This window comes from Poecilia reticulata, linkage group LG15 (genome assembly GCF_000633615.1).
Source record: "Poecilia reticulata strain Guanapo linkage group LG15, Guppy_female_1.0+MT, whole genome shotgun sequence".
NCBI classification, from domain to species: domain Eukaryota; kingdom Metazoa; phylum Chordata; class Actinopteri; order Cyprinodontiformes; family Poeciliidae; genus Poecilia; species Poecilia reticulata.
Window position 1 is genome coordinate 2,551,359 of NC_024345.1, and position 17,046 is coordinate 2,568,404.

At 37.5% G+C, this 17,046-nt stretch overlaps 2 protein-coding genes across 2 annotated transcripts in view; both read right to left on the bottom strand.

Annotated features, from left to right (window-relative positions):
• Positions 1 to 10,535, bottom strand: part of ppp3r1a (protein phosphatase 3, regulatory subunit B, alpha a) — a 32,903-nt gene extending 22,368 nt beyond the window's left edge. Inside the window, exon 1 of the mRNA XM_008428856.2 lies at positions 10,248 to 10,535. Within this exon, the coding sequence (XP_008427078.1) occupies positions 10,248 to 10,250 (3 nt within the window). The 5' untranslated portion in view covers positions 10,251 to 10,535. The remainder of the gene's footprint in view (positions 1 to 10,247) is intronic.
• Positions 10,536 to 12,354: 1,819 nt separating this feature from the next.
• cnrip1b (cannabinoid receptor interacting protein 1b) overlaps positions 12,355 to 17,046 on the bottom strand; it is a 5,917-nt gene continuing 1,225 nt past the window's right edge. The window contains exons 2-3 of the mRNA XM_008428854.2: positions 16,239 to 16,383; positions 12,355 to 15,419 (exon numbers count right to left, since the gene is read on the bottom strand). Coding sequence (XP_008427076.1) covers positions 15,255 to 15,419; positions 16,239 to 16,383 — 310 coding nt within the window. The 3' untranslated portion in view covers positions 12,355 to 15,254. The remainder of the gene's footprint in view (positions 15,420 to 16,238; positions 16,384 to 17,046) is intronic.

Below are 17,046 nucleotides of genomic sequence, written 5' to 3' on the forward strand. Positions count from 1 at the left end.
TTCAAGACATCAGCTCCCCACTCCAGCTGAACAGTCTTTTGATATATTTTACTCAATGGTCCACAATCAAGCAAAGTTTGAACCAATGTAAATGCCAAAGCAGTTCAAATTAACAAGAACAGAGTCAAAAAGTTGTCATATCAGCTTAACTCTGTGCCGTAACAAAAAGGAAGGGCTTGCCACACACAAGTTGAGGTATTTTAAGAGCGACAAGGAGAAAGAAGTGAGACGGGATTAACCAGGAGAGCGCCTTAGCATTTGACACCCTAAACGGAGAGTGGAGTCAGCGCAGAGATCAATGGTTGACGTGTACACGGTTTTCCTCTGAAACTGCTTCACATTGGCTGAGCACAGCCAGTTCAAGAGAGGGAAGTTTTGGAGTAGCTCAACCAGTGCCGCACAGCACCGCTAGTATTGCGTTTGGGTGTCTTTTTGTCGTCGCTGCCCTGTCATAGTGGCAATGTGATACTTTATTGATCTGAACAGGGAAAAGTCTTTACGTTTGTTATTTTTCTCCCTGCTGCAGAGCTCAGTAAGCTACAATATTCTACATTTCTACAATAACCGATGAATTTTTACAAGAGAAGAGCACCAAGAGTGATTCATTATACATCATCATGTAATTTTAATAAAGCTTTAATCATAACCTAAAAAACACAGAGGTTAAATAAGCATTGGGTAGCTTGACTCTTAACTACAACCCAGACGTTCATTCTTGTTTAAATGCAAAATGCAGGGTCTTTGCAGGTAAAGAGACTTAGGGCAAAGGAGATTTGGTTTGAAGGATTACAGGTTTATTGACCAAGGCATTAGTTCCTTTCTGTGCCCATCAAGGAGTAACTCTTGCTACGTCTTCCTGTGACAAACCACTTCATTGCACTTGGTGCACAGATGGGATAAAAGGCAAAATAATAATTTAAAAAAAGAAACAAAGGAAAAAGCATGAATTTCTTCCCTGCATACAGAGGGAAACAGAGGCAGGGAGGGATGGACTAGTTTGCTCATCAATAATGCATGCTTCATTCAGAATCAATTAGACCAATGCGCACAAAACACGTTTTGCATAATGAAGAGTCTGGCAAAGTGGCTGGTTCAGTAGCAACACTGCAGCCGACCCAAAAACCCGGCTAATTATAGACCTGCAGGACTCGTAACATGAAAGGCTATTACAGTGCATGCGGCTGCAGAGCTGAAGTACTTTTCTGAACCGTTGTGTTCTCCTCTTTTAAAAAAAAATAAAATAAAGAAAATTGACAAATCAAAATTGCAGGAAATAAGTGACTACCAGCAAGTCGTTTCATCCTTTTAAAAGATTGGGCTATAAAGACGCAGAAGCATTAGTCATCAAATATTCTAATACTGACGGTCAAAGAAATCCAATTATTTACACCGACTGGGGTCACGGTAAAATGAACTAAAATGTATACAACATGATCGGGGGGGATGCTTGATTTTGACCTCTCTGCAATTTTATTTGCTTCCTCCTTAAAGAACCGATATTATGGGTTGCATAAAATTTGTTTCCCTTAAGTTGTTTGGCCTAAGACATTTACTTTGAAAGTACATTTATCTAATATTTTGCTCCATTACTTAATGTTCCTGCAAAAATGTCCAACTATAAACAGCACAGACATGAATATTGTTGATCAAGTAGGATGGCTGAATGTAATAACCACAGGTTGTTGCTCCACATCCCATCTTAAGACTTAACACTTCCAGGTCCTTGTGTAATAAAAGTAAAAATGGTTAATGGCTGTGGAAAGGTACTTTTTTTACTGTAAAAGTTAATGGGAAAAAACCTGGAAGTAAAAAAAAATCGTACTCGTCAAAAACATGAATAAAATGCAGTAAATACACAAGCACAATGAATAGAAATCGCACAATAAACAAGGAGAAAGTCATCAATTAGTCTCCTAATCTAATCGTTGGTGCTCTGTTTATTGGTTTGAATGGAATAAGACAAACTGGGCAAGACCATACAATGCATCTTAACTGCATTAGGAAAATGTTCCACTCCTGTCTCAGAAATCCACCTCATTTACCTTTCTGAAGCGCTATTAAAGTACGATTACAATGTAGACGTGAGGATTGCCAGTATACTCGTTTAGTCTGGCTCACAGTTTTCAAAGTTGCACAAATGAAGCATTTATGGTTGAGTACCAGCCTGATACAATTACAGCACAGCCAAAGAAAACAAACTTAGAGACAATATGTTTGGGGAAACCCAACTTTTACATTTCTCTGTAATATTCCTGCACAATATTACGACGCAAAACTAAATGTTAAAGTTAGACAAATGTTTTTAAAACCATTACAAGTCACTTTGGTGCTATATGCCTGTAGGGCTGACTAACAAGTGTTTCGGGAATAAATGTAATGATTTTGATCTTTTTATTGTATAAAGAAGTAGTATTGTTTGATTACAACAATTTATCACAAGTCCCAGTGATAGAGGTTAAAAGTGCAGTTTTGGAGGTCCTGATAATACAAATTAAAAAAATTAATAACAGATAAAAAGGCAGTATATCAGAAAAGAAAATCAATCAATATAAATTTGCTAAAACTAGTTAACAGGAAACTGGAAAGAAAAACAAGACAAAATTTGAATACATCCGAAACATAAAAGCACAAACACCTTTTATAAAATCTTACTTAAAGTCAAAATTGGAATAATAGTACAACCAAGACTGTGCAACCACGTTGATGTATTAAATAGTTACCAAATAATAAAAACAGTACCATATTATTAGGGCAGGCAATTTAGAAAAATACAAATCCAGGATCAAATTCAACCTCCTGTGTTTACCAACAAGTACGTACTGTAGGTCCTAATATGCAAGGCTGATATGTATACCATCTGTTTTGCACTCAAGTGAAGTAAATAAGTTCTGACTTAAAACCACAACATTCATGAGATCTCAAATTGATTTGTTTAGAATTTCCTCCCATTTTTTCCCGGCTCACTTCTCTCGATCAGGGATCACAGAACTACATGCCGCCCCCACACAACCATGTCTGAGAATATCAAGCTTACAGGCGAGCTTTTATGATAGACTGAACCAGTGAAAGTCAGAGCAGAAATGGGCTCTATGCTTTTCTTTAAACAGAAGTTACTTTTACAGTTTTTCCTCTTTATACTTTATACGGGGGACACAGAAAAACAAGCAGCATGGTATTATAGCTGTTAGCCTGTCTGAATAAATGTTTAATCTCACAGGTTAGCAACTAGGCCCGTCACAATAATTGCTGAGCGATTGTCTAAAAAATTATTGCGATAAACGATAATATTGTTTCAAGACCTTTTGACACTGATTTAATGAAAATGACTAATAATGCATGCCTGCCATGCAATTACTTTAAAAGAGGAGAACACAACGGTTCTTTTTGCCATGCAAAAAGACTGTTTTTCCAATATCCCTGCCATGGATAGATACACTTTATTTTCAAAAGAACACATAACACTGGAACTGATGAACTAAATAAACAACCAAAAACAAAAATAAAATGGATTCTCAGTCTCCATTAACAAAAAACGTACTGGAATAAAAAGTAAACAGCATAAAGCCAAAGTGCAAATAAATACTGCATTCAACCAAAAGAGTGCAGATTATGAAGTCTGTATACTATATTGCCCTTCAGTAATCACAAGATTTAAATAGAGAAGATGGGCACATCCGACTACCTAATGCAGTAGTTCACACTACACGATTTTTTGCCCCTATTTTTCCCTTAAGATAATCTTAGATCGTTGGTCGTTCTAAGATTGTCGCTGGTGATTTCGTAACCGATCATCCTGCAGTGTGATTTAGATTGTCGTGGCCACTCCGATCTAAATCAGGGGTTTTCCCCGACTGGGAGCTTAACACTGAATGTGACAGGTAGCCAATCAGAAAGCACGGATTCTCCTCCGTGCTTTCTGAGGGGAAATTATGGAGGGGAATCCCAAACAGCTGACACAGCGCAACCCGAAGTCCAGCGGACATTGGAGATGATATGTGGAAACAACATTAATATTTACTTAACATTTTGTGCAAAGAATATAGAAATGACAAGGGAAGGAGTTGGAGCCAAATTGCTACCGCAGTTGATAAACCCGGTAAGTTTTCATCTGTTCTTCGTTAAYGTGACATAAATAGGTTATAATGATTTTCATTCAGTCAGGACTTAACGCTGACTCTAGCCACATGCATCACAGGTAGATTCTAATAAAGCATTGATTAATGCCTGGTATTAAAATTAGTTAACTGGACTTGTAGCGGCTGGACACCACACAGCACGATCGAACCCAATCGAACCATTATACCTAGGATTTCTGTCGGCTAATGTGTGGTCTCAGGTTTTAAAAATGGGCCGACAACTCGTGTCGTGTGCACTGGACATTACACTAAGGAAATAGGAAGGGAAGGTCAGTGGAGAACATGGAGTTGAGCCTCTTTTCATTCAATGTCATCAAGAGAAAAAAAAAAGGCAGGAAGAGACGATAAAGCCGATAATTAAAATGAGGTCAATAGGTTTCATTTATCGTGCGATTAATTGATTCATCGTTTATCGCGACAGGCCTATTAGCAACATAACCAAGAACCTTTTCAGAAAGGTTTTTGGTTATGTCAATTCTCCCCTCTGGTTCAGTTTCTGAGCCTGATGTGAGGATGTGTTTTCAGTTTTACAGTCTCTCTGTTAGTGGATGTATGTGTGATTTCTTCATGTTAAGGTGCAGCAGTTTTAGGAGAAAATATAAAAAAAATAATTAGCACAATCTGAGCTGCCTGAAGGAACCCCAGCTCTCAGCCATTACTTGGCCTGACTCAAGCCTTTGTACAAAGAGTTTAAAGCCATAATGCTGTCAACCAAACAACCAGCTGTCTCAGTCAAGTTACGCATCAAAGTATCAGAGGAAAACTGTATTTTTTTAATCAAGAACTAGGTTAGAAGACAAACATTCTGATTAAAAGACTTATTAGATACTTGAGCACTTATGCTAGCATTTTGTTAAAGGATCATTTGTAAGTCCACATAACAGCTATTGATTTTAGAATGGGGCTCATTTCATTTCTCCTTTTAATAGTTTTGTTAGGGAATTTTTTAAAACATATTTAAGAAGGTATACCAGTTTAAAAGAAATCATATATACAGTAATTTATCTACTTTTGGTTTTAATGTTTATGTTGTACATCTTAATACAACAGGCAACATATTTAGCAGGAAGTGAACAATATAGCATTACTTTGCTTCAGCAATTGTTTAGCTAGTTTGTCCTCAGTAGGGGCGGCTAGAGATGCTAATTTGATCCAATTAAAACCCGTCAACCTTCCATAAGTTCTGCTTTTTGCCATTAGGCCTGTCATAATACACAACAAATAACTTAATCACATGATAAACTAAACTCTTATTTTCATTATCTATCATTTTTATTTCTCTCTTTCTACCAAAATCTGGAAGACAAAAGTCTTTAGTTTGATGATTGGGTCTCAACTAGCCCCCTTTTTTTGGAAGGACAGTTCTGTTTAGAGTCTTCATAATTAATTTTCTTTGTTGTTTCTGTTTTCTTTATTTATTCTCAGATATTTAAAATGTCTTTCGGTACCAGTGTTAAATGCTCATTACAATTTAAAGATTATTGATCTTAGAGAACGTGCTCTTGCATTATTATGCCATTGCCGTTACATCACTTGAAAATGGTGTCAAAGCAAGAATATTATTGTTTATTACAATAACTTCTGGGACAATTTACTGTTATTGTGACAATTTATGTCATAACACATTTTATAAAATTTGTTATTGTGACAGGTCTAGCTGTCTGTAAAACTTGGGATGCGTCCTGCTGTAAACCAGACATAACGAAGACAGGCTGACCTCGACTAACCTGCTAAATGGCACTTGAAATATTTGCAAATAGATGTGTACTGGTGACATAGACTTTCAGCCCATGCCGGTGACGGCTGGCTCCAGTGCTGAAGGCTGCAGATGCGGAGCGGTCAACAAGGACAGACAAATCCAGATTGAGTAGGCTGGCTGGGAAGAGCAGCATGGATCACGTCGTGTTGATCATCACTTGTGCTGGAGCTTCTCTGTGGCTTTTATCTCTTTTACATTAGCTACAGCTAAATCCGTATGTGGGTGGCGCTTGATTGCTAAGCAGCATATGGTCCCCTTAGCATCAGATCATTCCACTACATGCTTTAGCAACTGCGAGGCTCTAGCTCCAGTCTAGCCTTAAAGCAGAGGGATCTATATCCCTCCAAGAAAAACAATAAGATGGCTGAGCGTTGTGCAAGCCTCAGCTTCTACCCTAAGATGCGAGTGCAGTAGAGCTAATACAAGGGAAGTTTACCTATTTTTATTGAACAATGACATTTTCAATACAAGTAAGCTCAAAAAGCATTTATCATTGACTTCGGGTTTACAAATTTTTAACTGTATTAAAAATCATTTTTTAATACAGTTAAAAAGTGATTCAGCAGAATCACTTTATAACTGTATTATTTGGTAAAAAAGGATCAAATTGAAATCTATTTATTTGACTTAGAAAGTGTTTGGTTGGATTGAATTTAGTTTTTTGTAAGGTATTTCGAGACAATATTTGTTGTGAATTGGCGCTACATATATGAACTGAATTGACTGAATGAATAAAATCTCCTTAAAGGGATCAAGTCAACATCCATTTTAATTTGGATTTTAATTTCTCCCAGTTTTTTTATTGATGTTCACACAGGCGAAAACTGGGTCGGTGTCATTTACAATTTATAGAAAATAAAATATCTAAAGTAGCAATATTTAGGTTTGGTAGTAAAGATTTGAAACAAGATTGTACAGGGAGAGGAGGACATTTTTAAATATACAGACTTCTAGATCATGTAGTTTATGTAGCTCCTACATGAATTTCTATTTTAACTTGGTTAGAATCAATGTATGTGTTTTGTGTGCAAGTCTATATTTCATATTCTCTATAGATGTCTGAAGTGTTGCCCTTGTAAAGATTTTGTTCAGCTTCTGATCACAAGACAAGAATGGTTAAAAATTTGGCTGATAAAAATTTTGAAATTGTCCGTTTTCCTTTTATCAAGGCAACAGTCCAAAGCCTTTTTTTTATCTTTTGGATCTTTATTAATTTACACAGTTTGGTTTTTGTTGAACAGGTAAAACTAAAAACAAACTAATTTTTGCATTTTTTTTTGTTTTGTTTTGTTTAATGAATTTTATGACCTGCCAATTGTTAAAATTAGTCAGTTTTGGCTCCAGGGGGGGAAAAAAAGTTTGGACACCACTGACAGTAATAATGCATTGTAATATGCAGTTCTCATCTTCTTTTCATGGTGAAACGGTGACACATCTGACCCATCAGGTGGAGATCAGACATCGATTCTGTGACCTTATTCATGTTGAGCTTTTACTTGCCCATGTTCATCTTTATTACAACGACCCACTCTCGTTCTTCCTCAATGTTGCAACCTAAACAAATATAGCTAGTTATTTTGCTCGACAACCTGTTAAATCACTTATTGGTTGTACCCTAATGTACATTTTGAAGTATGTGCAAACTTCTGATTACATGTGTACGACAAGTTTCTTTAAAAGTTCATAAAATCAGTACACTGAAAAATATTTACCAACCAATGACGTCTCAATGTTTGCACAAAGTAATAAAATAACATGCGATGCAATTGCCAACTCTCCCCTGTAGGTGAAATTCTGGGTCCAATGTTGCCCTGTGAGATCTCAGCATATAAAGGGCATTATTAATTCATTATTATTATATCATTTATGACATTAAAAAGAGTAAAGTGGAAATATTATTTAGATCACCTGCTGACGAATACACCAGCTGGAATTCATTACATTCAGCAGAATCACTTTTTAAATTATGTAGGACAATAATTTCATCTCATCAGACGAACAACTCTAATGTTTGCATTAGTCACACCGGCATCTGCCACTAGCACTGGTGGATCTTAACGGAGCATCCAGGGTGTTCCCCAGCTGATTCACCTCTGAAAATAGCCTGCAAGCCACGCCTACCTGGCACACCAGGGATGATGTCATCTACAAATAACTGTCCATGCAAAACCTTATCTACAAACGGCAAAAAACAAAGTCTAGTTATTTATAACTGTGAAGGAAGTTGGTGGAACCATATTGACTCAATCATCTGCCAGCGCGTTAAATGCAGTCTGTCCAAAAACAACAGAGGTCTTCCTCCACGGTAGAACTAGTTCCATGTGCGAGCTCCTATGCACTTTGGGGGCATGTGCCCACTTCATTACAGGTATGATTCAGACAAGAGTACGGCGACATTTTCTGTACCTTATTTCTCACCGTGAACAAACATTTAAAGAGTCACACTGAAGAGTCTGAAAGTCTCACCATGTTAGCTGCGGCTTACTGAAACCATTTCAGTTATGCTGGCTAATACATTAGCAGCAATAGTAAACAAATGAAATCTAACTCGACATTTACAAAAAACAGACATTTCACTGTTTTGTTGTCGTTTTTTTTTAGAATCTGAGCTACCTTGGGAGATGTTTTGTTTAAAATACCTAAAATCTCTGAAATCCAACCTCAATTGGTTTACACTAAGCTGATATTCTATAAACACTTTGATTTCTGAAAGATTTTCCTCTATTTGTGATAAAATAGTATAAAAATAATCCATTTAAACTTCAGCATTTTGTAGCTTCAGTGTTTGACCCTCTGTAAAATGATCTACATGGCAGTTAAATCCATAAATATGTAAAGTTTTATAAATAAAACTGAAGAAATAAATTGTACTCGTTTTTTTTTTTAACTTAAATGAGAGGTTGAAACTGTGTGGAAATAGTCCAGTTCAACTTCAGTGTAGTACTGTTCCCGAACAGTACATGAGGGAATTTCAAGACTATAATTAAAGCATTAAATAGTTATATTAATAACCATTTTAACTATTTAAGTTGGGGAGTTAGCTCCCCAACTTATGTGTTTTTTTTTTTTATTAAATTGAAAAAATGCATACAAGTTCAAGTTTTTTGACAGATTTACAGATCAAGTTCTTAGTTTTCAGGGGGAAGAAATATGCGACTTTAGTATTTGGCATGCTGATCACAGATTAGAACTCATTCAAAGGTAAAAGAAATAAATAAATTGATTGGTGTGTTCCACAAAAAAAGAAAGCTATTGTAAATTCCTCAACTTGGAAAAATAAAATATGAGAACAGCAAGGCATTGAAATTTGTCACCATGTTCTTAAGCCATTTAAAAAGGTACTTCAAAAGGTTATTGGCACAATTCCCTGCATCTCAGCTGAACATATATGGATTGAGGCCTAGATGCTGTTGTCTCAGGTTCTGGATGGTTGGATCTGCTGACCAATACCCATCCTCCGTCCCACAGAACCATGGAGCCATCGCTGCCCTCCATTTAACTGTTTTACCTTTTTTTTTTTTTTTTTTTTTTTTTTTTAAACAACTTGTTAATTTAGCCGTTCACACCAAGTCGTTGTCACGCTCTCTTTGGTATTTATCTGACTGCTTGTAGCATTGTTGTGCATGTATAGATATATTTTTTTAATGCAGCATTAAAGTATCATCATGTTTATGGTTATAATGCATTTTCAAATGTTCTCAGGTATGCAGATTGTCTGATGGTTACTACAGCAGGCGGTGTGTGGCAGTGTAGCAATCCTATGGCCTGCTATGTCAGCTTCCTTTAAAAAAAAAATCGTTGTAAATTGACTCTAAAAAGCCCCAACCTATTATTCAAATCATATGCAGTAATATTATATAATGCAGCAGCTTCATGTACAGCGTCGTGCTTCCTATATGGAAATAAAATGCCCTTTCTATTTAATGCACAGCACTGCCGCTACATGACTAGTCGGTGCGTTTTCTTGCTCGGTGGGTAAAAGTGTGTTACAATTAACCGCAAACCCACATGCAATAAGCGGGTATTTCTGTCACTAAAACTAATTTGCGAGGCCGTGGTTGCTAATAAGAGTGTGGGCTATGTCGAGAAAGGATGAGAAATATCTGGGCCACAAGCTGCAGGCTACTGTCAGCAGAGCCCTGGGGTATTGGAGCCAAAAGTGGGGAAGAAAAGCGTTTCCTCCTCGCAAAGCTCGACGTTTCTCGACCGTTCACTTAAAGCGAAACACTCATGGCGGAAAAGAAGCTGTGAAAACGCCACATTATTCGACACATTAGAGCACAGGCCTGCCAGCTGGTGTGTTTACCAGTCGGCGGAGGCTGAAAATAGGAGCCGTTGCTTCTGCTGCTTACCATCTTGCGGGTCGGATGATGAAATCCAGGCGATGAGAACGGAAAAGAGGTGAAACAGGAAGAGTCAGCGGGCCGCCGAGCTGAGCGGAACGATACAAAAAAAAAAAACCAACACAGTAGTAGTGCCTCTTCAGAGGTCTGGTCCTGGATTTGTACCCAGCTTTCAGACTCTCCTCGCCGTCTCTCTCAATAACCGAGGCTTTCACTGCAGTGGCGAAGGGAGTGAGAGCCGCTGGGAGGGGACAGTAAGCGGAGGAGGAGGTTCGGTTTGACAAGCAGGCGGTGGCGGAGGGGCGGAGGGAGAGTGAGAAGGGGGGAGGTGCGGCAGTACTGTACATCCGGGTATTACAAGCTGCATGGTTTTTTTTTTATGTCCTACACACAAAGCAGCTTTGTGCATGGGCTCCTCCTGGTGGTGGAATCTCAACATAGCAGGAAGATATTTTCCCCAAACTTTATCGCAAAACTAGAACACCCTATAAAATAATATTTTTTGAAAATAACTTTTCATATGTTGGTTTCTAACCTTGTTTTTATTTATGTCTGTAAAATAAAGTAATGTAAATAGGGAAACACAAAAATGAACCCTGTTTTAACCGTTAAAGTAAACAGTATTAACAAAAACAAACAAACAAACAAAAAAAACAGTATTCTGAGAAAAAAAGTTACTCGCTAGTGAGCAGGGTGGCCTTGTATTCTCTGAGATCAGCCTCGCGAAAATTTGTTCCACTTCTCACTTTCAAACCCTGAGTTGATTTACAGCTGGCACATGGTTCACACCCAGCATACTGGCTAAAGTTTTCAATCCCCCAAAATAACTTAAAGTTACGAATGTCTGAACTTCCTAAGAGTAGGCTAATCTTTGGGGTCTGCACAAGCAAGCAGGTGTGCTTGTGCAGTAATCATTGTGAGAGGGTCATGCGTTGGAAATCACATACTTATCATATGCAATAAAAATGAAAAAGCTCACTCCAAAGGGTAAATTACAGAAATTAAACAGTCAAATTTTTGGACATGGTAAGAAGCCAGAGTTTCCAGTAGCCCTCAATACGGAAAGACTCATCAATTAATATTGTTTAAAAGGATTTTTATTCTTCATTTAATATGTCAAAAAAAAAAATTTTATTGACTGAATCTCAATATGGACAAAAAATCATACTGTATAACAATATAAAATAATGACTGTGGACTTTCCAATCAATTCTTTGGTAACGTGTAAATGTCAAACAGGACTAGCTTTTGCTAAGGCCTTGTAAACTAAAGAGTAGTCACTCCCAGAATGACAACCTCAATCTGGGAGGAATGAGTGTCTTCTGTTACCCAACAAACAGGTCACAGTTTTTGACCCAATATTTGGTTAAAACTACTCAAGTTCTTTCCCAGCAGGATAAATCCAGCCAAAGAAACTACCCAGCAGCTTTTGTTTTTTGTGTAGCATTCTTAGTGTTTTCCTCAGATCTCATTAAACTTCTATTCCTCACTCTGAACGTGTGAGTCATTCAAGACAGCTGTAGTTGTACAATCTGTGCTGTCTTGAACAGCCACAGAAGCGTTGAAGGTTGCAACGCACGAAATTCAATACATCAACCTTGAATCTTATAGGATTGCAAAGGACATGCGGAGTGAAGCAAACAGTTGTTGTAACACTTTGAGACATTAATATTTCTGAAGCATGTTAAATATGAATGCCAGGTCTTTGTCATGTAAAATACAAGACACCATTTAATATACACATAACAGAACTCAAAGTTTGTTTCTGGCATGAATAAGACGGACATTTCTCAGTAAATATTAAAAAAATCTACAAGGAGCATCAAATTTTGAGACAAAATTTGCTCACTTTTCAGTTGCATTTAGCATGAATGTCTATGTAATGCTCAACCGCAGATTAGTGAGAATCAAATGTTTATTTACGACCTTCAATGTGTCTTATGCTGACCACAGCCTAAAAGGAAATTTCACCTCATGTCCTGCTGAAAATTTCCTGCAAGAGTTGTGTATTCTTCCAGATGCTGAAAGTTTCATAGAAATAGTATTTAAAAGGATTATTAGAGCAATTAAACCATGTAAACCACTTAGTCTGATTGAAAACAACTGACACAAAAAATATGTATTTCCTTTTTTAATATAATAACATTATAAACATCACTTTAACAACAGGAAAAGTTTCTTCTTAATATAAATCCCATCAGAACAGTATATTGCACGTGTCATTTTGTTGCCCTAATATTCTGCATAGATCAATTTAATTCAAAATTGAAAGTGTTTTCTGAAAAAATAAATAAACAATTTGAAAAGAGTTAATGGTTCTCTGTACAAAAAAAAATATTTTCCTATATAATGTCGCAAAAAATATAAAAGAAAAACAGTCAATAAACAGGTCACTAAAGGTCTAGGCTGGGAATATTCCAAAAAACAACATTTTTTTTGCCCCTCTCCCTAATGGAGCCAGGTTCTTTTAGAAGAGGTAGAGAACACAAACACACTGGAGACAAAAACTGCACCCAAAGCTAAAATACCTACTTTTATAGTTGAATTTAATGTTCAAATGATGGTATTCAACATAAGAAAGTCCCACATAGGTAAACATAGAGTGCTTCAATCCAAGATGCTTTTTAAGTCAGTCAGAACGCACCAAATGTTTAGTCATTTTAAAACTGCTTTAATAAAACTTGATCAACAGGTCAGCAATCAAGAATGCATAAACATGGCTCCAAATATGGCATCACTGCCCTGAGGGCATTTTAGATGAAACTTTACATGAGGGGTCTGTTCATCGACTCAAATGTTCGTCCATCGTCTTCCACTTCTTTAAGAATAAGGGTCACAGGGGAATCAAGAGCAGCAGTAAAATCCTGACATTACTCTCATCAGAAACATTCTCCAGTTTGTTCTGGCAACCTGGGGGCATTCCCAGTCCAGAAAGGACAAACAGTCCCCTTAATGGATCCTGGGTCTGCCTTGAAGTCTCCTACCAGTGGGACATGACCAGATATTCTCCAAAAGAAGGCCCCTTGATTAGATTATCAAAGTTCAGGGTCAGAATGTTGATGGACTCTAAATAAGGAAATTCATTTTTGACTATTATCTTACTGGAACATCAGTTGCATTACTGCAGATAAGGCCCCAATCTATACATCCATATCCTGCTCCCTCCTACTATAACTTATAAACAAGACTCCATAATACTAGAACTTCCCCTTTGCAAGGCAGATAGAAAACCTTGACCAAGAGCATTATTCCTCAACCCTGATCCCTACAGCCCACTGTCCTCCATGTTTTAGGCATTTCCCACAAGTAACTTAAACAAATGAGTTGTTAACAGGCTTTTCCAATCATCTGAATCATGTGGAGCAGATACACATCTAAAAAGGGTTAAGAAGCACTGTGAACCAGGGTCTCAAGCAAAAAGGAGCAGATTCTCATCCTGTCCACTTCACAGTAACCCTCAAGTAAATGCCGAAAGTCATTGTTTGAAGACATCAAAAGAACCACATTATTTGTGACAATCAAAGATGAAACCCTGAACTTTGCAAACCACACAAGTCCTTCTTGTCGACTCTGCATCCGGATTCTAGATAAGAGGCGGACCTGGCAAAATCCAACCACCACTGCGATGTTTACGCAGTTCTTGCTTTGGCATCCTCTACCATCAACCTCCACACAAAGAGACACAGTTGTAAGTCTTCACAAGATCCACAAAGCACATGTGAACTGGACAACTAAACTCCTAATTGCCCCACAGCCATGAACCATGACCAGAACGTAAGCCATGCTGCTACACCGGAATCCAAGAGACACAGTTGATCGGAGTATCCAGTAAACTTTCTCAGGGAGACTTAGAGGTTGGATCCCTCTGAAGTCAGGAAATACTTTCAGGTCCTCGTTCCAAGAAAATACAATGACTCAGTTTGCCACATCCACAAGTCCTTTTTGAATCATTAGAATCATTACGTAACATCTACAGACCCTTCAGTTTATTGGTACAAATCTCATAGACTCTATAGCACCCTGCTGCCAAAGAACTTTTTACATGCCAACCATTTCTGCCATACTGTTAGTGTCCCCCCCCCCCAAGTTCTCACACATATTTTATGGCAGTGCTTTGCAGACAGATGGGGGATGATTACTTGGGTGCCAATTAAAAAACTGGCAAATTCAGCAGGCATAAGGAAGGTGTGAGATTATGGATTTTAACAGTACAGTTGTTTGACTTTTATGCTGGCTTTTGTTGCTTAATAGATATTTTAAAGCTAACAGTGGATATGAAAAATGTGTACAAACAGCAATGTACACCATTTTTAATGTATGCCTTTGATTGAAAGCAGCCAGACTATTTTTTTGGTAAACTTTTCATTAAAATCTCCATCAGTTTCTCCTTCTTAGGGTTGTTCAAAAAGCTAGTGCTAATCTTAGGCACTAGTGCTATGCTAATAGATCCTTGGGAATCATCTTATTTTTGCTTAAATACTAGATTATTTCTCTTGTCTGTGACTAACTGTGTTGTCTTTGGTATCTTAGATTGAACTAAACTTATGAATGGTTCTTTAAGTTTCCTTTTGTACGAACAACACTGAATCAATGGAGACTTTGACATCATTGCTAAGTAACTTAAACAAATCAAATAAATCTCAAGAAATAAGAGACAGCTGAAGACTTTTCCACAGTACTGCATGTAGCTTAAAAATACATACATATCCACATAGCCACATTGGTAGCACCATCTGTAAAACACACACTCATCACACTCATTGTAAACACAGGTAATCTTTCACAACTACAGTACTGTTACACAAAAATGTATTTTTTCCACATTTGAGAATACAGAATACCAGAGTGTAAGTGGAAACTTTCTAAGGAAGTTTATGCAGTCTTTTACATAAAATAGCGAGAGTATGGGTCTGTCTCGGTTGCAAAGAGCTTCACATTTTCTGACACTGACAGAAGGTTGAAGGAGGGAGGACACGTTAACGCACACACCCAAGTCTTTTGCGTCGCCTCTGGCCATCAGACGAACATCTCTTTGTTGATCCACATGAGCGTGCGCGTGTCGTTGGGTTTGCATTCGTACTCGATGCTGTTAAAGCTGTTGCCCCACTGGCAGTGGTCCCTCTTGTTGTAGTTGTAGAATTTCACCTGCCACACGGTTTCGAATGAACCCGCCTCTGTGAACTGAAAGCACAAACACATGTACGAGACACGCACACCTTAAGGCCTGAGCATCATCGAATCTCTTGCTGTGAAAACTTGATTATTAATAAAGGAAACACTTCACGCACATCCAATTTTAAAGTACATTTTGTGGAAAAGCCTTTAAAGGTGAAAAGAAAGAGGAACATATTGCTAGGACACACGGCTGCAGCGTTATAAACATCTACAGAGCTTATGATACCACAGGATAAAGGTTAATGCGGAAATGCGGAAGCCGATACAAATGTAAACATAACATTTAAAATGCATCAGATGTTGTTATACAGGATAACTTGACCAAAAAAATGTAAGTTCATAACATTAAGTTTTTAAACACTGATTAAAATGTTGTTATAGTAAGAGTTTGCTCCAGAAACCCATGCTTCCCAAGAATTATAGTTATTTTATAATTCAACTTTGACCCCAAGATAAGACAGCGACAAAGTTTCACAGACACATATAATCACATCTCTTTTCAGTGAGCAAAAAAATAATAATAATAGCATAGCATTCTTATATAGTATTTATTGTAGTAATAATAACAATTTTAACTCCACCAGGCATTCATAAACTCATACAATAATATGTGAGAATTACTGTTACATCTTTGCAGAAAGACCGACATGTACTGTCAGTTCAAATGTGCTAATTTATGTTATATTTTATGACTGCTATAATTAGAATTTTGAAGAGAATACAGACACAAATATCAGATCAGTTGTGTCACCGATGATAGTGGAAAAAGCCGATCGATCCACATATTGGGTTCATACTTGTCAGACGTGTGCAGTACACCCATACCTGTATATTAATTTGAACTGGCTGCCTTTCTCCACTCTTTGTGTGTGCCACCCCCTCAGTGTCATACTGACCGGTGTAAACCACAGACTGGGGGTCTTTGGATTGTTGCTCCAAGGGAAAGGTCACTCCACCCACACTCATGGAGCTGCAGGCAGAAACACAGCAAAACATACTGATGACATATGCAGAACCTTGCAAAAATATTAATTGTGCTACATTGCTGCTACAAGTATTTTTGTGACTAACCAGCACAGAGTGGAACAATTCTTCTTCAACAGCTCAAACTAGGTCAAATTGGATAGAGGGCATCTTGAGCATCAACTTTCCTTATTTATTTATTTTTTTTTAACCAAAGATTCTCAATTCTAACACAATGTTAAGCTCCTATGCCTTGCTAAAAAGTTGCTTGTAAGTTAGCTTTGTCTTATTTTAAGTGTAGGCTACTAAGATATTTGGACGAGAAATTAGACCAAAAAAAATTGTGTTTTTGAAGTGTAGTTCTCGCGATGCAACTGATCACATTGAAAGAGAAGAACTGAAGAGTCTTCAATTAATAAAAAATAATTCCTCATTCATTCAACTATTTTGCTACAATGCGTAACATACAATCCCTACTAAATGTATTGTAGCTTGCATATTCATTAAAATACTAAAAGCTGCAAATAGCGTGAGTACTTTTTCCAAGCAGCTGGAGATCCGTTGACAGATTTTTTGCTACCGTCCCACTGACAAATCAGGTTTGAGCTGCAGGCTCCCCCAGCTGTGCTCTGTGCCCCACATTCAGCTGAGCAGCTCTCCTGCATCATCC